Source organism: Salvelinus fontinalis, chromosome 32 (assembly GCF_029448725.1).
Source record: "Salvelinus fontinalis isolate EN_2023a chromosome 32, ASM2944872v1, whole genome shotgun sequence".
In the NCBI taxonomy this organism is placed as follows: domain Eukaryota; kingdom Metazoa; phylum Chordata; class Actinopteri; order Salmoniformes; family Salmonidae; genus Salvelinus; species Salvelinus fontinalis.
The window spans coordinates 37,127,964-37,149,142 of record NC_074696.1 but is presented as its reverse complement, the minus strand read 5'-3'; the positions used below and the strand labels follow the sequence as shown (position 1 = coordinate 37,149,142).

At 45.7% G+C, this 21,179-nt stretch overlaps 1 protein-coding gene across 6 annotated transcripts; it reads left to right on the top strand.

Annotated features, from left to right (window-relative positions):
- The first annotated feature begins 3,965 nt into the window (after positions 1-3,965).
- brd2a (bromodomain containing 2a) lies at positions 3,966-18,372 on the top strand. Of its 6 annotated transcripts, none has more exons than XM_055894412.1 (12): positions 3,966-6,286; positions 9,855-10,161; positions 10,441-10,578; positions 10,870-11,017; positions 11,365-11,555; positions 11,841-12,320; positions 12,460-12,588; positions 12,720-12,923; positions 13,304-13,578; positions 13,730-14,055; positions 14,303-14,428; positions 16,266-18,372. In XM_055894412.1, exons 1-12 carry the CDS (start codon positions 6,255-6,257, stop codon positions 16,382-16,384), a joined length of 2,475 nt encoding a protein of 824 aa, XP_055750387.1. In that variant the 5' UTR covers positions 3,966-6,254; the 3' UTR covers positions 16,385-18,372. The 6 variants fall into 6 exon arrangements, with proteins under 6 accessions (XP_055750387.1, XP_055750388.1, XP_055750386.1 ...); XM_055894413.1 differs by having other exon boundaries at positions 16,263-18,372; XM_055894411.1 differs by having other exon boundaries at positions 14,300-14,428; positions 16,263-18,372.
- Positions 18,373-21,179: the final 2,807 nt, after the last annotated feature.

The following is a 21,179-nucleotide window of genomic DNA, read 5'->3' as shown; positions in this document are numbered from 1 at the left end:
CTGTTCAACGCTGGTCCGACCAATCTGATTCCACACTTCAAGACTGCTTCGATTACGTGGATTGGGATATGTTCCGCATTGCGTCCAACAACAACATTGACGCATATGCTGATTCGGTGAGCGAGTTCATTAGAAAGTGCATTGGCGATGTCGTACCCACAGCAACGATTAAAACATTCCCAAACCAGAAACCGTGGATTGATGGCAGCATTCGTGTGAAACTGAAAGCGCAAACAACTGCTTTTAACCAGGGCAAGGTGACCGGAAACATCACCGAATACAAACAGAGTAGCTATTCCCTCCGCAAGGCAATCAAACAAGCTAAGTCCCAGTATAGAGACAAAGTAGAGTCGCAATTCAACAGCTCAGACACAAGTGGTATGTGGCAGGGTCTACAGTCAATCACAGATTACAAAAAGAAAACCAGCCCCGTCGCGGACCAGGATGTCTTGCTCCCAGACAGACTAAATAACTTTTTTCCTCGCTTTGAGGACAATACAGTCCCACTGACAAGGCCCGCTACCAAAACCTGCGGGCTCTCCTTCACTGCAGCCGAGGTGAGTAAAACATTTAAACGTGTTAACCCTCGCAAGGCTGCAGGCCCAGACGGCATTCCCAGCCGCGTCCTCAGAGCATGCGCAGACCAGCTGGCTGGTGTGTTTAAGGACATATTCAATCAATCCTTATCCCAGTCTGCTGTTCCCACATGCTTCAAGAGGGCCACCATTGTTCCTGTTCCCAAGAAAGCTAAGGTAACTGAGCTAAACGACTACCGCCCCGTAGCACTCACTTCCGTCATCATGAAGTGCTTTGAGAGACTAGTCAAGGACCATATCACCTCCACCCTACCTGACACCCTAGACCCACTCCAATTTGCTTACCGACCCAATAGGTCCACAGACGACGCAATCGCAACCACACTGCACACTGCCCTAACCCATCTGGACAAGAGGAATACCTATGTGAGAATGCTGTTCATCGACTACAGCTCAGCATTTAACACTATAGTACCCTCCAAACTCGTCATCAAGCTCGAGACCCTGGGTCTCGACCCCGCCCTGTGCAACTGGGTCCTGGACTTCCTGACGGGCCGCCCCCAGGTGGTGAGGGTAGGTAACAACATCTCCACCCCGCTGATCCACAACACTGGGGAACCACAAGGGTGCGTTCTGAGCCCTCTCCTGTACTCCCTGTTCACCCACGACTGCGTGGCCATGCACGCCTCCAACTCAATCATCAAGTTTGCGGACGACACTACAGTGGTAGGCTTGATTACCAACAACGACGAGACGGCCTACAGGGAGGAGGTGAGGGCCCTCGGAGTGTGGTGTCAGGAAAATAACCTCACACTCAATGTCAACAAAACAAAGGAGATGATTGTGGACTTCAGGAAACTGCAGAGGGAGCACCCCCCTATCCACATCGACGGGGCAGTAGTGGAAAGTAGTGGAGTAGCAGTAGTGGAGAAGGTGGAAAGTTTTAAGTTCCTCGGTGTACACATCACGGACAAACTGAATTGGTCCACCCACACAGACAGCGTTGTGAAGAAGGCGCAGCAGCGCCTATTCAACCTCAGGAGGCTGAAGAAATTCGGCTTGTCACCAAAAGCACTCACAAACTTCTACAGATGCACAATCGAGAGCATCCTGTCGGGCTGTATCACCGCCTGGTACGGCAACTGCTCCGCCCACAACCGTAAGGCTCTCCAGAGGGTAGTGAGGTCTGCACAACGCATCACCGGGGGCAAACTACCTGCCCTCCAGGACACCTACACCACCCGATGTCACAGGAAGGCCATAAAGATCATCAAGGACAACAACCACCCATGCCACTGCCTGTTCACCCCGCTATCATCCAGAAGGCGAGGTCAGTACAGGTGCATCAAAGCAGGGACCGAGAGACTGAAAAACAGCTTCTATCTCAAGGCCATCAGACTGTTAAACAGCCACCACTAACATTTGGTGGCCGCTGCCAACATACTGGCTCAACTCCAGCCACTTTAATAATGGGAATTGATGGAAATTATGTAAAAATGTATCACTAGCCACTTTAAACAATGCCACTTAATATAATGTTTACATACCCTACATTACTCATCTCCTATGTATATACTGTACTGTATGTCATCCACTGCATCTTGCCATCTTTATGTAATACATGTATCACTAGCCACTTTAAACTATGCTACTTTATGTTTACATACCGTACATTACCCATCTCATATGTATAGACTGTACACTATACCATCTACTGCATCTTGCATATGCCGTTCTGTACCATCACTCATTCATATATCTTTATGTACATATTCTTTATCCCTTTACACTTGTGTGTATAAGGTAGTAGTTGTGGAATTGTTTGGTTAGATTACTCGTTGGTTATTACTGCATTGTTGGAACTAGAAGCACAAGCATTTCGCTACTCTCGCATTAACATCTGCTAACCATGTGTATGTGACAAATAAAATTTGATTTGATATGATTTAGGACCTTGAGCGTGGCTGAGGTGCACCCATGCACCATTTGCCTGATGAGCTTCCCTGATGTTTTACTGAACTTTCCAATACCTTTCTAATGCATTTCAGATACTTACTACTGTAAATAGAAATTGTTACACCTTTCCAATATTCAAGTAATTAAAAAAATATTCAAGTTATTATCCTTATGATCTGTATGAATGTTTTTTTTAATGCATCTTTAATACCGGTAATCAGAATGTGCTATAGGTATGAAGTTATATGGCTGCAATTTGATTCATGTTTGAAGTGTGATTTTATGATTGCTTACTAAAAAGCTATTGTTTAAAGCCCCTAATAAGCTAAATACATCATAACTATTTGTTCAGCCCAGGGCCCACCACTCAGATTATATTTTGTCCCACCAAGCCCAAAAGTTTAAGCACCCCTTAGAGCAATGCAGCTTTTGTTTTATACACAGCCACAAACAGTCAGTTAATGCAAGGTGCCTGAGGGACCAAATGAATACACGTAGAAAGCCTATCCAAAGTTTTATTAGGTATTCCAAATGAAGTCACAACATTTAAGCCATAACAGTAATTGTTCATGGTATTCATAGAATGTGAAAGGAGGGAGAGAGGGTCTCGCTCAACAAACGCAAAGGAGGAAAATAAGTTTCCATAGTCATGAACGCTCATATTGTATTTCCACACTACTCTGCTTGCGTCGCCAGTTGTCAAGTGGGGCTGTTGCCAAGGATGGCTCGCCAGTGAAAGAAATGACGCGTCGCGGTGGAGAGAGCTTCCCTAGCAACCACTTCTCTGCTGGCCAAATCATCATGTGACACGGCTCATGCGCCGAATGCTTTGGTGACTCAGAGACGTCTTCCTCTGAGTGAGCTCTGTGAACTGAGGGTGGGGTGTGAGCATGCAACTTCAGCAGCGAGGCCTATTTGTCAAGTCCTGAGAAAGCACAAAGGACACTCTGTTCTCTGTTGGAAGCCTGATTAGATCACACCACAATGGCCAACTCAAGTTATCCCCTAGATATCTCAGTTTGTGGTTCATAGGCCTATTGACCTGTCATGCTATAGACATTTGAGGTTGCGGCAAGATAACAATGTAACATTATATGTCTTTGTAGTTTGGAGACTAAATGAATTCTGCATATATGGTCGTTGCACTTGTGTCTTAAACAACTACCCACAATCACAATCATTTCCCCACAATCATATAACGTTTAGCCTACAGTTACTTGAATCTTCTTTCTTTGAAACATTTTATTTGACAATTTCAATACGTCACAAATACTCATCTTCTGATAATAATCTTTATTCAGTAACAGCTCAAGGTAGAAGTTGCCTGAGTGAACACAAACCTAGGATCAGATACCATCCCCGGCTCCTAATGAAACATCTCTGCCTTCTCCAAATGGGAAAATTAATTTAGAATAGAGTCTACTCTGTATAGAGGCAATATCCCAAATAGGCTCACCCATATCTAACGCATGCGCAGTTTGCTGTCGCAGTGGAAGCCACAATGCTTGCAACCGAAATATGAACTTTGTCAAGAGAATATCTGCGGTTCTAACAAATATAAGGGTCGCGTTGAGACTGGAAATTGATATTGTTTGCTTGCATGGATTACTGCAGTTGTGTCAAGGAAACATTTCAATCCATATTTCTGTAAATCCAAGCCGCACCACGTGGTTTAGGTTTGTCCAATCTGTGCAAAGCTGTGATACCCGAAAGTATGCTCTTTGTTCTGGATTTCGCAAAGTTATGGGCAATACGGTCTAATTAACTTTAATACAGCAACATGTGGAGAAGTTATATCATTTGTTACGGCAAGATGACAATTTCCGGATACATCAATATATTTTTTCCTGGAGCAGTGTGTAGCCTCCAACTTTTTGGCAAACAGTGCGCCATTAGCTTATTTATCACATGACTTCCCTTCCCCCCACTTCATTGAATGAGGAAGAAGTCGGACATGTTGGAGGAAAATGTGTTGAAAAAAAAACGATCGTGTTGGAGGACAAGGAGAATTTTGAAGGAAAGTTTTACTCTGCGTAATGGATTTACAAATCGAGATTTTTAGTAGTTCATTTTTATGTAACCCTGGGAATCGATTTGCAAAATGTTTTTTTTATTCATATTTGCTCAAGATTAAGAACATGAATTCATGTTTTAATTCAAGGTTATTGTATTTAGAGGCTTTTAAATGTATAATGTTTGTCTGTATATATTGAAAATCGTGAGAATTTAGTTCAGTGACATTGGAGAGAACGTGTAACCTTGGTGTGGGGGATGGGTATTAACATTAGGGAACCATTTTGTACAGCTCTTAACTACTTTTACGAGTTTATTTTATTTTGTTGTCGAAGGTTGGCATTTTGCTGATTCATTGTAGTTTGTTGCACGTGGGCTTGGTAGAATGAGTATTTTGTCGGCATATGATAGGAACTGTTTTGGGATTTAGTTTGTCTGAATGTAGATAGCTAGCCAGCTAATTTGGGTTTTCTCTGGGCAGCTCATGTTGGAAGATTGTAAAGGCTTATAAATTACGATTTAGTTGAAGTGTTCAAATCGTAGTTGCGGCCTACATGGGTGTTATTGAAGCAGAGCAACATGGCTCTAAAATTCTTAAAACCGATGCAACCTTTGTGCTTGAAGTGCTTCATAGTAATTCTTATGAAAGTGATTTATCCGAAACTTATCTACTTTCATAACCATTTCATCAAGAGTTGTGAAATGCTGTGTCATTCAATGGAGGGCATTTTCCTTTACCACTTTGGTTTAGGGTGGAAGTTTGCCTTATCCTCCGTAAGCCATTTAAAAAAAACAGCTTTAGTGCGCGTTATGGTATTTTATCCATCAGGTGTTGAGCCACTAATAGTATGGTATGTATTGGTTAAGTTCTGAAATATTAGGCCTGGGATAATGATAGCCTTTTTCAGTTGTCTGTAAATTAAGTAATCTTGGTTAAATGTAGCTAGGTCAGACAGCACGTGGATCTTACTTGGTATACGAGTAGTTTGAAACTAGGCGTTATGATCGCCTTTGTTTCAATGCAGGGAGTGGTATTTCTTGTACATTTTGTGACACCATCTCATAGGCTAATAATTTGTATGCAGACAGTAAAGCTCGTGTACACTCTTCGCACTTCAAGATGGCGCGGAAGGACTAAAATGCGGCTACTCGGAGAGAAATACTTGTGTCGTTGAGCGCTCGGCCTACGTTTGGCATCTGATAGATACGCGTGACCGGACTCGCTAACCAATGGCTTGCTTTCTGTTTACTCTGGAAGTTCGCGCTAGAGATTCAGCGACCAATCATTATCGTTGCTTTGCCCACGTTGACGTAATGTAATTTGATGAGTGAAAGGGCGGGTTTTGGGATGTCGCATTTCGTAAAAGAGTAGCTACGTAAAACAAACAGTATAAAAATATATACTTTTTGTGTGATGGGAGGTCTAGTCAGTAATAACGCGAATTTTGTTTGATTGACAATAACAATATGCGAATAGGTTGGATGAAAAGCATAATAGAAAAACAAAGTTATTTGGGGGGCTGTGCTAACTCTGGCGGACGTATTCAACTGCGAATAGAAAATACGGGGCGTAGTCTTAAGTTACCGTATCCAATAGGATGAATGGTTGGTCTATAAAGTATCGGGCGTAGACATGAGTTGCCATTTCGCTGAAGCAGTGGTCAGTCTAATGCTGTGGGGGCTGGAGGAAAGGACGGGCGAAGCAGGAACTTGAATATTGGTATTTAAACAGAATCCGGATCCATCCTGATGGAGACGGCCATAAACCCGCCCCATGACAGGTACCGATCGGAACAATTGACTTTAAGTTTGCGACCTGACAGGATATTGTTGCATTAAGAAAAGTATTAACTCATAAACCGATGTTTTTTTATTACCGACATGTACACTGGCTGTACATCCCAAGACTGTTAAGCCGGCGTAGAGCGTTTATATATTTTTTGCAATGAAAAATAATATATTGGACATTTGTCAGGATATGACCACTCGTCGTCAACCTGCAAAATACGACTTAATTGGGACGACTGTCGTTTACATTTTACTGCACCGACGCCATCTTCCCAGCGTCTCGGCTAACTAGTCCTTGCTGTAGTTTTGCCTAGCCCAGTAAGAAGTGAACTAGTTTCACGTTGTGACTGGTAATTATTGCTGGCGACTATGGGGTTAAGCTTGCCGTGTCAGCTAGATACTACTACTAGCTACGCTAGTTGCAGACGGCTATTGCTTGCCAGGGAGTCTGCTTTGGGTACCTCGCTAGCTGAAGTTAGCTACCATGGGGATAAGCTTGCTGTGTCAGTTAGTTAGCTACGGATACGACAGACGGCCGTTACTTGCGAAGAAGTCTGCTTGGTAGCTACCGAACAAGTAGCTAGTTTCCGCTAACTCAAGTTTACAAATTGGCATGGATTTACTGTAGCATAATCGCGAATGTTTTCCTTAGCTACGTTACTAGCCGTCGAGTAAAGCCGACGTTTTGCTAATCGCATAACAGTACTGGCTAACGTTAGCTAGCTATTGAATCATCCGATGTTTTGAGTAGATCGAACGTTAGCTAGTGATTGTGGTGGCTTGGTAGACTATTTTTTAAATTTTATTTAACCTTTATTTAACTAGTTAAGCTGGTTAGACAATGTAAGCTCGTTAGGTAGCTAACTAACCTTAACTGTTGGAGCTATTTGGAGAGCCTCGCTCTCTTGTATTTGGATGGGGAACTATAGCTAGTTAACTAGCAAGCCGGCTAGTCCAATTTTGTTTTGTGGACATGTGAAATGTTTAGTAAACGTTACATTTCATGGCTGCATTTCGGTTACGGATAGTGCTGATCATTTAGTAATTCTATAATTTCGGCCTAATGCCAGGCCCATGCAATGGTATTTTTAACAGCGTGTGCAAGTCACGTGTCTAAATGGACGGAAATAGTTACCCATCAGTTGCTTGCAATGGCCTCACAGTCCACTTACCTTTCCACTCACCTAACCTGCAATTTAAATAATTTGTTGTACTTTTTATGTCACCATTCAAATATGTGAGTTATATGTTGACAAACATGTTTCTACAGTACTGGACATCGTTTGTAATCTGCCAGTGATATATTACTGCTCACATAATAGTGAACTAGCCCAGTGCAACGTGCTCAATGGTGGTCTTTCCCCACATTTATTTTTTAAAGATAGTGCTTCACATGTACAATTATAACTTGATAAGTTTTTTGTTGCTGACAAGTGTCAGTGACGTAAGTGTTTTGAGTATATATAAAAAACTTTTATAATAAAGTACATCAAATGTCAAATGTGTTTTCCAACTTGTATCATTGAATAACAGCTGATATTAAACTGTATATAAGGGAGGGGTTATCTATGACTTGGAGTTTACCTGTCTACCTGTCATCAAGAAACTCTGAAAGTCTTCATTTTGTAGAATTGGTAACGGAACGATCACGACAGGATTACTTGCAAACACTTCCACATTGGTTAAGTAATGGACACTGTGCAGCAGTAGTGTTACTGATTTGTTTCGGTTCCTGTTGAGGTAAGCACAGGTGAATCTTAAATTCTGCTCAAATAGTCTCTGGTGTTCACTTATGAGGAAGACGCAGCCCAACTGATCTAGTCCTGAATGAAGGGACACAGACAGCCTACAGTATGGAATGGTTTGCTCTTTTGATATTCACTTAAGCATAAAATAGATTTGTCACATGTGCCGAATGCTACTGGTGTACAGCTCACTTGCAGACCTTTCCCAACGATTGAGTTTATGAAAAAAATAAGTTATAAACTTATTATAAACTACACAAGAAGGTCACTATACAGGGAGTATCAGTACTAGCTCAATGTGCAGATGTACTTGAGGTAATGATGCACATGAAGGCAGGGTAAAGTGACTAAGCATCCATATAGAGATTAGAGAATTGGATTAGCCAAACAAACCAAAATTGGTTGGTTAATCTTATTTGAGTATTGGGTATTGGCAATAAATATTGAACCCCTGTTCTTCTGTCCTACTGAAGACCCTGTTCCCTATCATCTGGTGTAAGCACAAGACATGGCACCCAGTTGAGGCACTGAACTTTTCCATGTTTCTTAGCTTGTGTCCGCATAGGGGAAGTTGTTCATTATTGGTAACATTATGAAGAAAGCGCCAAAGAGTATTTGTCAATAAGTGGCTTCTAATTGCCAACAAACTGCACTTTTAAATAGTTGGTCAACTATGTACACACAGTTAATGCTCACAAGGCATGGAATACAAATCAAAACATTTTGGCACTGTTTTACTAGTGTATATAAACTTTGCCCTTCATTCAGAGGTATAGCGTATGTAAATCATTCTGCTCATAGGGCACTTGAACAGTGTTAAGGCCACTTGTGAGCTGATTGAAGAAATCACTGCACTCTTGAGCCCCTTGATTTAAGATTTCTTTCAACACATGCATATTGTATTTTGCTCACAATGCTAAATGCACACACCACAATTGACTGCCGACTTAGACTTCTACTTTGACTCTATTGTAGGTGTTGGTGGGGAGGTAGTGCCTAGTTACCATGGTTATACCAGCCTACCATCCAATGGAACAGACTTGTTAGCTTCGTTGCCATGGCGCAATGGGCAGTTAAACTCATGCAAATGTCTTTTCCTTTTTTCTATAGCATTGCTCCCCTCAAAGCCTCTGGGTGTATAATGGCAGGACTATGGGATCATATCACCAGTACACAATGGTCAATGCATTAATTTGAGTCCACCGTTTCAATTAACAAGCTGCTTGTATGTTACTTTATGTTCGGTATGAGTATCACTGTTGCTGTGTATCACAGCTTTAACAGATCTGTGTTTCCGTTGAGACCACTTCAGCCCACAGATATTATCAGCCAGGGGCACTAAACCACGGCCAGCACAAATGATTCATCAGTCATTGGGTTCCTTGTCTTGGTTTATTGCATAAGCTTTTTGGCAACTCATAAAGTGAACCTCACAAATGCCTGCCTGAGGCCAACTGCCCAAGAACTCCTGAAACCACACCCAGATTCCAGTGTCAGCTTGCTGTATAGATCACATTTTCTACAGCCTGTTACGATACGGGTTGTGAGGCTAATCCTCTAGTTTCTGACAATGCTGATGAGGCAGTTGTGACTCGTAACTCAAAGCTCAATTGAAACCGAATAATGGTGAGGGCGCATGACTCAATTTTGTTAACCTGTCCTCATTTTAAGACGTTTAGAGAGGGCTAGCTAAGTAGAAGGCTAGCGCTACGAAGACTGCTGTGTCACATCCAATACCCTCTCCTTTCTCAGCCTCCCCATTCTTCTCTATGCCCCACTGCTCTATGCTTATTCCCTCCTCCCTGTCCGTCAACAGCTCCCTGGGCGGGGTTGACGTAGGCCTGCAGGGCGTCATGGCGATGGAGCAGGGCCCTCCGGGCCCCGGCAAGCGCATCCGGAAACCGTCACTGCTGTTTGAGGGATTCGAGGGCCCGCCGTTGCTCCCCCACGGGCAAGCTCCCCCCTCTGGGTCACCACGGCCCCTAGTGCACGACATGAACCGGCAGGGCCGTGCCACCAACCAGCTGCAGTTCCTCCAGAGAGCCATGATGAAGTCCCTGTGGAGGCACCACTTCGCATGGCCCTTCCATGAGCCTGTGGACGCCTCCAAGCTCAGCCTGCCTGTGAGTGTCCCTGCAAGCCACTACCAGAGAGCCCAGTCACATTGTAAAAGAAGACCTACAACAGTGGCTATTTATAGATATTCAAATAGTGTTATCTTGTTTGCATATTAGGATGTCCGTTTTCAGAACTAACTAGAATATTCTTCTTTTAGGTTGGAAAGTTTTATAAAAGCTTTTTTTTGTTTCAAGCTTGCAGGCAATACAGTACTGAATTGTAGAGCTCAGTGTACTTGTTATTAGTAGAGCAGCATTAAGTCAACCTGCTCCTCTCTGCCTCAGGACTATCACAAGATTATCAAACAGCCCATGGACATGGGGACCATCAAGAGGCGCCTGGAGAACAACTACTACCGCAGCGCCAGCGAGTGCATGCAGGACTTCAACACCATGTTCACCAACTGCTACATCTACAACAAGGTGTGTGTGTGTGTGTGAGAGACATGCTGTAACCGCAACATTTTCAGTCAGAAATAGGGCTTTGACCAACTGAGGTTACTGGCTGGACACTAGAGGGAGTTGAAACTCCATTTGAGTTCCAAAGCTCACTGTCCTATGATCTATTTATATTTTACAGCCCTGGAAGCTGTCAGAGATATATCACTAATAAACCCAATCTTCTAAACTGTCTGATAGAAATGAGGCTGATCTTATTTAGAGAAGTTACATGTGTTCTCCAGCCGAGTAAAGCTTTTCAATGGTGACTCCCAGCCAACAGATGATATTGTTCTGATGGCCCAGTCCCTGGAGAAAGCTTTCCTTCAGAAGGTTGCCCAGATGCCCCAGGAGGAGGTAGAACTGCCCCCTCCTCCCCCACGGGGTAAACCGGGCAAGCCAGGCAAAGGACGCAGAGCCGCAGGTGAGCATGAGGGGGGTTGTGTGATTCTGTTTGTGTACGGTTAATGAATGTTTTTGAGTGTGATCATTTGGGGAGGGGGGGGTACTTTTTGCATGATTATTTTGGGGAAATGCGTTCTGTTTTCATATTGACTCAGATGATGTGAATATATATATATGCCATTTAGCAGACCCTTTTTTCCAAATTGACTTAGTGATGCATACATATTTCTTATGGGTGGACCCCAGTGGGAATCGAACCCACAACCCTTGGCGTTGCAAACGCCATGCTCTACCAATGGAGCCACACAGGACCACATGAATACGTATAATCTCCCACGCGTAATACTTTTTCTTCATTTGCCTCAGTACCAGGAGGAGTGACCACTGCTCACCAGGTCCCGGCAGTGTCCCAGTCCGCGTACTCTCCCCCCACGCCGGACACCCCGGAGTCGCTGCTCTCCACCCCCCCACAGACGCTCCAGGCCAAGAGCTTACCTCCCACCCTCCACAGTACTCCTGCTATGCTAGGCTTACCCCCCACACAGCCCACAGCCAAGGTAAGGGCAGCAGTCGATACACAAATACTGTCAACTACTGTCTGTGCAGTGTTCACTTACCCTTAAACTACACTAATGTTGTACAACTTTACCTTATGGCCTTGCCGCTGATAGTGCTACTGTAAATGAAAGTACCTACTGATCAAAGTGTTTGCAACAATGTTAGGGCAGCAGTTGGTGACATCATCTGACATTGTCATTTACAATTTTGTTTCTTGGCCCATTATCTGAAATGGCAGGCTGTTCGGTCAATGACAAGAGCCCCTGTGTCTCTGTCTCCAACAGAAAAAGGGAGTGAAGCGGAAAGCAGACACCACCACCCCCACCACCATGGCCATGCCCATGCCCATCACCATGGGTGTTGGCGGGATTGGCATGGGCATGGTCGGTGGACCCGACTCCCCATTGACACTCACCTCGCTGGGGGTAGGCCAAGGCCTGGGCCTCGGCATGGGGATGGGTATTGGTATGGGCCGCGGCAGAGGCATGGCGGGCGCCAAAGCAGCTGCAGGGAGGCGGGGAGTCAGCGGGCGCCCTATCAAGCCCCCGAAGAAAGACCTGCCGGACTCGGTGCAGCTCCAGCCGGTGCGACGCGGCAAACTGGGCCAGCAGCTCCGGTACTGCAACGGGATTCTCAAAGAGCTGCTGTCCAAGAAACACGCGGCGTACGCCTGGCCCTTCTACAAACCAGTGGACGCCTCCATGCTGGGCCTACACGACTACCACGACATCATCAAGCAGCCCATGGACCTCAGCACCATCAAGGTACATGCCCTACCACACAGCCTGTTTTGTAATCCTTATGGACTCTAGGTAGGGCTGTAGATCACAGCTTCATCAAGCACCATAAAGGTAGACTGTCAGTAATTATGTGACGTTAACTTCCTCCACTCTCCCCCTGCAGAGGAAAATGGACAGTCGAGAATACCGGGACGCCCAGCAGTTTGCCGGTGACGTCAGGATAATGTATTCTAACTGCTATAAGTACAACCCTCCAGACCATGACGTGGTAACCATGGCACGCAAACTACAGGTACGGGTCAACACATTTTACGCATGGAGAGATGTCTTTTCCTGGCTGAGTTTTTATGCCTTTGAACAGTAGTTTCTTACAGCTGAATGGACATGAGTGCGCTGGTCTGATATAGTCCTCCCTCTCTCCAGGACGTCTTTGAGTTCTGCTTTGCCAAGATGCCCGACGAGCCTGCGGCACCTCCCGCTTCCATGGGTGGACGCTCCTCATCTTCTTCATCTTCCTCCTCGTCCTCGTCTGAGAGCGACCCCAGCAGTGAGAGCGACAGCGACAGCAGCCCCAGCTCGGACAGCGAGGAGGAGCGAGCACACCGCCTGGCCGAGCTGCAGGAACAGGTGTGTACACAGGTAGACTGACCCGGCCTTGCGTCCACCGCAACACCAGACACACATCGACATTCACACTGCATCCTCACTACAATACATAGCATTTTAGTCATTTAGCGGACGCTCTTATCCAGAGCGACTTAAAGTTAGCGTATTCATCTTAAGGTAGAGACAACCATATCTCAGTCATAGTGAGTACATTTTTCTTCAATACAGTAGCTATCAGCAAAGTCAGTGCTAGTAGGAAAAGGCAAGTGTAGGATTTGTATTTTTATATACAGTATATATATAAAAATAAATACAAATTTTGCAAAAGTATTTCTGTATACCTGAGCTGGAAGTGGTTGCCACAACAGTCACTGACCATGTCCTCTCCACGGTCCCATCAGCTGAAAGCAGTTCATGAGCAATTGGCAGCACTCTCCCAGGGCCCCATCGTTAAGCCTAAGAGGAAGAAAGAGAAGAAGGACAAGAAGAAGAAGAAGAAGCCCGAGAAGCATCGGGGAAGTCGGGTGCCAGTCGAAGAGGATATACCCATCCGGCCGCCCAAAACGCCCAAGGTCACCAAGACGTCGAAGACACCAAAGACACCCAAGACCAAGAGCAGCAAAGGGGGCTCCACACAGGGCAAGAGGGGCACTGGGAAGAAGAGCAACAAGAGCAAGTGAGTGCTCTCTGCTAGCAGCGTTTCAACATCTCTCTGTCATGATATGATTTATTGTCTCCATGCTATAAAAGTTCCCCCAATGTATTTCTGACAAAAACAAAATGTGCACCTTCAGGATTGAATCATTAAATCACACTCTCACCCGCAGGTCCTCCAAGAAGTCGCAGGCAGTGATGCTCAGCATGCACCAGATGAGCGCCGCCGCCATGCTCCCCCACTACGACTCAGAGGAGGAGGACGAGGTGTCGCCCATGAGCTACGACGAGAAGCGCCAGCTCAGCCTGGATATCAACAAGCTGCCCGGGGAGAAGCTGGGCCGCGTGGTTCACATCATCCAGGCGCGCGAGCCATCGCTGCGCGACACTGACCCAGAGGAGATCGAGATAGACTTTGAGACGCTCAAGCCGTCCACGCTGCGCGAGCTGGAACGCTACGTTATGACCTGCCTCCGCAAGAAGCCTCGCAAACCCTATGGTGAGAGAGCTTTCCTATGCAGCGCCAGATCTGGTTTCAAATCTTCTCTGGTTGCTGTTATGTGTTCCTGGATGGGCGCAACCATAGCGTTTTCTGTCCCAATTTTGGTCAAATGTCAGAAAGATTTCCCCTGTTCCCAAGATTCCACTGGGTAGCATTATAGTGACTTAGTCTCCGGTTTATTTGGATTGGTTGGTGAATGCAGACATTGCATCATCTAACCTCCTGGTATCCTCTCTGTTAGCAGGGAAGAAAGGTGGAGCAGGGAAGTCCCGGGAGGAGCTGGCTCTGGAGAAGCAGTTGGAATTGGAGCAGAGGTTGCTGGACGTCAGCGGGCAGCTCAACTCTGGCAAGAAGCCTCAGAAAACCAAAGGTGAGTCAGAATAAATCTGGATCACTGCCCACAGAGTAGACACGGCAGACATGACAACTAATTTCAGAGCATGCATAGAGATGTGAAACTACAAGCCAAAATGTATTTAAATATAATACACTGCTCAAAAAAATAAAGGGAACACTTAAACAACACAATGTAACTCCAAGTCAATCACACTTCTGTGAAATCAAACTGTCCACTTAGGAAGCAACACTGATTGACAATAAATTTCACATGCTGTTGTGCAAATGGAATAGACAAAAGGTGGAAATTATAGGCAATTAGCAAGACACCCCCCAAAACAGGAGTGATTCTGCAGGTGGTGAACACAGACCACTTCTCAGTTCCTATGCTTCCTGGCTGATGTTTTGGTCACTTTTGAATGCTGGCAGTGCTCTCACTCTAGTGGTAGCATGAGACGGAGTCTACAACCCACACAAGTGGCTCAGGTAGTGCAGATCATCCAGGATGGCACATCAATGCGAACTGTGGCAAAAAGGTTTGCTGTGTCTGTCAGCGTAGTGTCCAGAGCATGCAGGCGCTACCAGGAGACGTGGAGGAGGTTGTACGAGGGCAACAACCCAGCAGCAGGACCGCTACCTCCGCCTTTGTGCAAGGAGGTGCACTGCCAGAGCCCTGCAAAATGACCTTCAGCAGGCCACAAATGTGCATATGTCAGCATATGGTCTCACAAGGGGTCTGAGGATCTCATCTCGGTACCTAATGGCAGTCAGGCTACCTCTGGCGAGCACATGGAGGGCTGTGCGGCCCCACAAAGAAATGCCACCCCACACCATGACTGACCCATCGCCAAACCGGTCATGCTGGAGGATGTTGCAGGCAGCAGAACGTTCTCCACGGCGTCTCCAGACTCTGTCACGTCTGTCACATGTGCTCATGTGCTCAGTGTGAACCTGCTTTCATCTGTGAAGAGCACAGGGCACCAGTGGCGAATTTGCCAGTCTTGGTGTTCTCTGGCAAATGCCAAACGTCCTGCACGGTGTTGGGCTGTAGGCACAACCCCCACCTGTGGACGTCGGGCCCTCATACCACCCTCATGGAGTCTGTTTCTGACCGTTTGAGCAGACACATGCACATTTGTGGCCTGCTGGAGGTCATTTTGCAGGGCTCTGGCAGTGCACCTCCTTGCACAAAGGCGGAGGTAGCGTTCCTGCTGCTGGGTTGTTGCCCTCCTACGGCCTCCTCCACGTCTCCTGATGTACTGGCCTGTCTCCTGGTAGCGCCTGCATGCTCTGGACACTACGCTGACAGACACAGCAAACCTTTTTGCCACAGTTCGCATTGATGTGCCATCCTGGATGAACTGCACTACCTGAGCCACTTGTGTGGGTTGTAGACTCCGTCTCATGCTACCACTAGAGTGAGAGCACCGCCAGCATTCAAAAGTGACCAAAACATCAGCCAGGAAGCATAGGAACTGAGAAGTGGTCTGTGGTCACCACCTGCAGAATCACTCCTGTTTTGGGGGGTGTCTTGCTAATTGCCTATAATTTCCACCTTTTGTCTATTCCATTTGCACAACAGCATGTGAAATTTATTGTCAATCAGTGTTGCTTCCTAAGTGGACAGTTTGATTTCACAGAAGTGTGATTGACTTGGAGTTACATTGTGTTGTTTAAGTGTTCCCTTTATTTTTTTGAGCAGTGTATAATATTACTGGCTCAATACATTTTCACTGACATATGGCCTTGTCGACCTACATAGCATGTCATGAAAAAGTTCTGAACGAGATCAGCTCAGGTCTTTGGAAAATGTGTGGTTTGTCTTTAACATTATATTACAAGTATTTTGTCTTGTGTGTATCGCTCAGCAGAGAAACCCAGTGCTGTGGAGCCCCATGCCATGGCGTCTCGCCTTAGCGCCAGCAGCTCCAGCTCAGACTCTTCTTCCTCTTCCTCATCGTCCTCCTCTGACACCAGTGACTCAGACTGAAAGCTCCGGAGGGGCGGGCCTGTAGCCCGCGAACCCCGGATAGGACAGTGCAGAACTGCTAACAGAGCCGCAGGCGGATCAGACTATAGTCAGAACTGACCTGGAATTAAGAGAAAGCTTTCCCTGTGTTCAGAGAAGCCAAACCCAACAGAACTAGTGGATGGAGAAATATTGAGTTGTTTCATTGCTTTAGAAACCTAGAGGGTTGACAGAGAGATGATCCATCGTCTCATTGGAAAAAGAGCCCACGGCAGGATCTCTACAGGCTCTAGAAAGATGGCAGGATCTCTACAGGCTCTAGCAAAATGGCAGGATCTCTACAGGCTCTAGAAAGACGGCAGGATCTCTACAGGCTCTAGAAAGACGGCAGGATCTCTACAGGCTCTAGAAAGACGGCAGGATCTCTACAGGCTCTAGAAAGACGGCAGGATCTCTACAGGCTCTAGAAAGACGGCAGGATCTCTACAGGCTCTAGAAAGACGGCAGGATCTCTACAGGCTCTAGAAAGACGGCAGGATCTCTACAGGCTCTAGAAAGCGAGAAGGCTGGATGGGTCCAGAACTCTGGGATCATCTTGTGCTATGTCTTTCTCGCCACACTGTGTATATACTGTGTACAAATATATAAATATCTATTTTTCTTTTATAAAGAAGAATTTTAAGGAATCCTCAAATGTGGGGAGAAAGTAAAGTTGTGGACAGGCTGGCTTTAGTCTTTCTGTATAGAGGGCAAATTGTGTGTGTGTGTGAGAGAGAGAGAATGTGTTGGGCACGGCCTCGCACAGTAAACGCAGTCCTGCTTAGTTCATCTTGTTGATGCAGGTTGTTTAAATCATTGTGCATTGTAAAGCACCTTGGCTCAGTATAAATGTATAAACTGCACACATGAAGAAACTGAAGAGCATCAAGACCGCAACATACGCATGTACTTCTACTGCTTGAGAGGGGTGTCCGTTGTACACGTTTAATGAGACGTTTTGGTTTAACTTACTTTTTCCCCCAAAAAAAATTTCACTCTGTAAATGACGTGTTTCTATCTTCTTGTGACCAACCTGCAAATAAATTGTGAGGACATGTCTCCACTCACCATTTACCCACACGCAAACAGATTCTTCCCTTGTTTTGTTCCGTCAATTGGATACGTGTAGGATTTGTCTAGTGAAGTCTACAGACTACTGAAATGGTCACATCTCTCTTGCAAGACATTTTAACTTGCATGGGTAGTGCACAATGACTAGATTAAGAGACTTCACCTTTTCATTTCACTTTGTCTGGGGGGGGGGGGTTTGATAGATTTTGTCTTAGTAAGGTTCAGTGGGCTGCTGACATGCCTTCCTTTTACCCCAGATGTGATTCCCATACCGTTGCCATACCAGTGCTTTACAGCACAGAACCTCACTTTCTTTTAACTACTTGGCTTTTTAACTTTTTGGCAGCTCAATGTTTTATTCAATTTAGCTAAATCTGGTTTGGGAAGAAGACTAGTGACCATTTCCTTGCTCATAGTGCGTTTAACAGAAGCGGTGTATGTGCTTCATGAGATACGGAGGTACTAAGCAGATTTTTGTGATTTAGTTAAGAATCCAGCATTTTTTTTATATATATATATAATCGTTTGAGAATTTAGATTTTGTACGTGTGTGATCAGTTATTTATTTCCCGGGGATTTGAATGGAATCCTGGAATCCTTATTGCATTTACTTGAAGGCAATGGAGAAAGTTATATTGGTAATAATGACGACAACTACTCAAGCAAAAATGTGTACAGCTCTAAGGAAAACAGGCAAGATTTAAAGACTTTAAAAAAGACTTAATTTAGAAAGTGTGGAGCATGTTTCTAACACTGAGGTTCTAGTTTTGTTTTTGTTCTCTTAGTCATGTTCTTCCCCCCCCTACAATTGAGTGGTTGTTTCTTGTGTTCTGTTTCTTTTCTAAGAAAAAATACTTTGAACTGTCCACCTACAAATAAAGAGAGAGAGAGCTCTTTAACACTGACTTTGTCTGTTTTGATCAAGAAAATGGGTCCATGGAATGATTCGATACAGGGATGAGAAGCTTTCACTTATTAGTGACAATTGTTTTCAACAGTTGAACTTCTTACCATGACATGGATCACTAGAGGACAGCAGTCGGTGAAGAACATGTGTGCCGGCCTGTTCTCATATCTGTCAGAGAGCAACAGACACCCATACACTATATGACCAAAAGTATCGTCGACCGTCTCATTCCAAAAACATAGCCATTAATATGGAGTTGGTCCCCCCTTGCGGCGATAACAGCCTCCACTCTTCTGGGAAGGCTTTACACCACTCCGGCTGACGCTTGGCATTGCGCATGGTGGTCTTAGGCTTGTGTACGGCAGTGGGAGGAGCTATAGGAGGATGGGGTCATTGTAATGGGCTGGAATGGAATGAATGGAAGAGCTCCTCCCACCAGCTTCCACTGGTGTGTGGCTGCTCGGCCATGGAAACCCATTTGATGACACTCCCGACGAACAGTTATTGTGCTGACATTTCTCCAGAGGCAGTTTGGAACTTGGTAGTGAGTGTTGCAACTGAGGACAGACATTTTTTACTTGCTACGCGATTCAGCACTCGGCGGTCCCATTCTGTGAGCTTGTGTTGCTTACCACTTTGTGGCTGAGCCGTTGTTGCTCCTAGACATTTCCACTTCACTTATAGCTGACCGGGGAAGCTCTAGCAGGGCAGAAATTTGACTAACTGTCTTGTTGGAAAGGTGGCATCCTATAACAGTGCCATGTTGAAAGTCACTAAGCTCTTCAGTAAGGCCCATTCCACTGCCAATGTTTGTCTATCGAGATTGCATTGCTGCATGCTCGATTTTATACACCTGTCAGCAACGGGTGTAGCTGAAATGGCCGAATCCAATAATTTGAAGGGGTGTCCACATACTTTTGAATATATAGTGTATTTGCCACGGTTGAACAGTGCACACCGAGAGGTCCTCACTGTAGTCACAATCCTCCAGCTTCTGTAGCATAATGTATCCATCTAAAAGACAGAGCAAACAACACCTCAACCTCAGCAAAACTCTCTAATGTCTAATGTCATGCATGGGGCGGCAGCGTAGCCTAGTGGTTAGAGCGTTGGACTAGTAACCGGAAGGTTGCAAGTTCAAATCCCCGAACTGACAAGGTACAAATCTGTCGTTCTGCCCCTGAACAGGCAGTTAACCCACTGTTCCTAGGCCGTCATTGAAAATAAGAATTTGTTCTTAACTGACTTGCCTAGTTAAATAAAGGTAAAAAAAAAAATACTTAGGCATGACAGAGCGTTTTATGTTAAATTCTCTCTAACCAATCCCCCAACTCCTTTACCATGATGCACACATCTATTAAAACATTCCCCAACCAGAAACCGTGGATTGATGGCAGCATTCACGTAAAACTGAAAGCGTGAACCACTGCTTTTAATCAGGGCAAGGTGACCGGAAACATGACCGAATACAAACAGTGTAGCTATTCCCTCCGCAAGGCAATCAAACAAGCTAAGCATCAGTATAGAGACAAGTAGAGTTGAAATTCAACGGCTCAGACACGAGAGGTATGTGGCAGGGTCTACAGTCAATCACGGACTACAAAAGAAAAAACAGCCCTGTCGCGGACCATGATGCCTTGCTCCCAGACAGACTAAACAACTTCTTTGCTCGCTTTGAGGACAATACAGTGCCACTGACACGGCCGCTACCAAAACCTGCGGACTCTCCTTCACTGCAGCTGAGGTGAGTAAAACATTTAAACGTGTCAACCCTCGCAAGGCTGCAGGTCCAGACGGCATCCCCAGCCGCGTCCTCAGAACATGTGCAGACCAGCTGGCTGGTGTGTTTACGGACAAATTCAATCAATCCTTATCCCAGTCTGCTGTTCCCACATGCTTCACGAGGGCCACCATTGTTCCTGTTCCCAAGAAAGCTAAGGTAACTGAGCTAAATGACTACCGCCCCGTAGCACTCACTTCCGTCATCATGAAGTGCTTTGACAGACTAGTCAAGGACCATATCACCTCCACCCTACCTGACACCCTTCAATTTGCTTACCGCCCCAATAGGTCCACAGACGACGCAATCGCCATCACACTGTCCTAACCCATCTGGACAAGAGGAATACCTATGTAAGAATGCTGTTCATCGATTACAGCTCAGCATTTAACACCATAGTACCCTCCAAACTCGTCATTAAGCTCGAGACCCTGGGTCTCGACCCCGCCCTGTGCAACTGGGTCCTGGACTTCCTGACGGGCCGCCCCCAGGTGGTGAGGGTAGGTAACAACATCTCCACCCCGCTGATCCTCAACACTGGGTCCCCACAAGGGTGCGTTCTCAGCCCTCTCCTGTACTCCCTGTTCACCCACGACTGCGAGGCCATGCACGCCTCCAACTCAATCATCAAGTTTGCAGACGACACTACAGTGGTAGGCTTGATTACCAACAACGACGAGACGGCCTACAGGGAGGAGGAGTGGGCCCTCGGAGTGTGGTGTCAGGAAAATAACCTCACACTCAATGTCAACAAAACAAAGGAGATGATTGTGGACTTCAGGAAACAGCAGAGGGAGCAGCCCACTATCTACATTGACGGGACAGTAGTGGAGAGGGTGGAAAGTTTTAAGTTCCTTGGCGTATACATCACGGACAAACTGAAATGGTCCACCCACACAGACAGCGTGGTGAAGAAGGCGCAGCAGCGCCTCTTCAACCTCAGGAGGCTGAAGAAATTCGGCTTGTCATCAAAAACACTCACAAACCTTTACAGATGCACAATCGAGAGCATCCTGTCG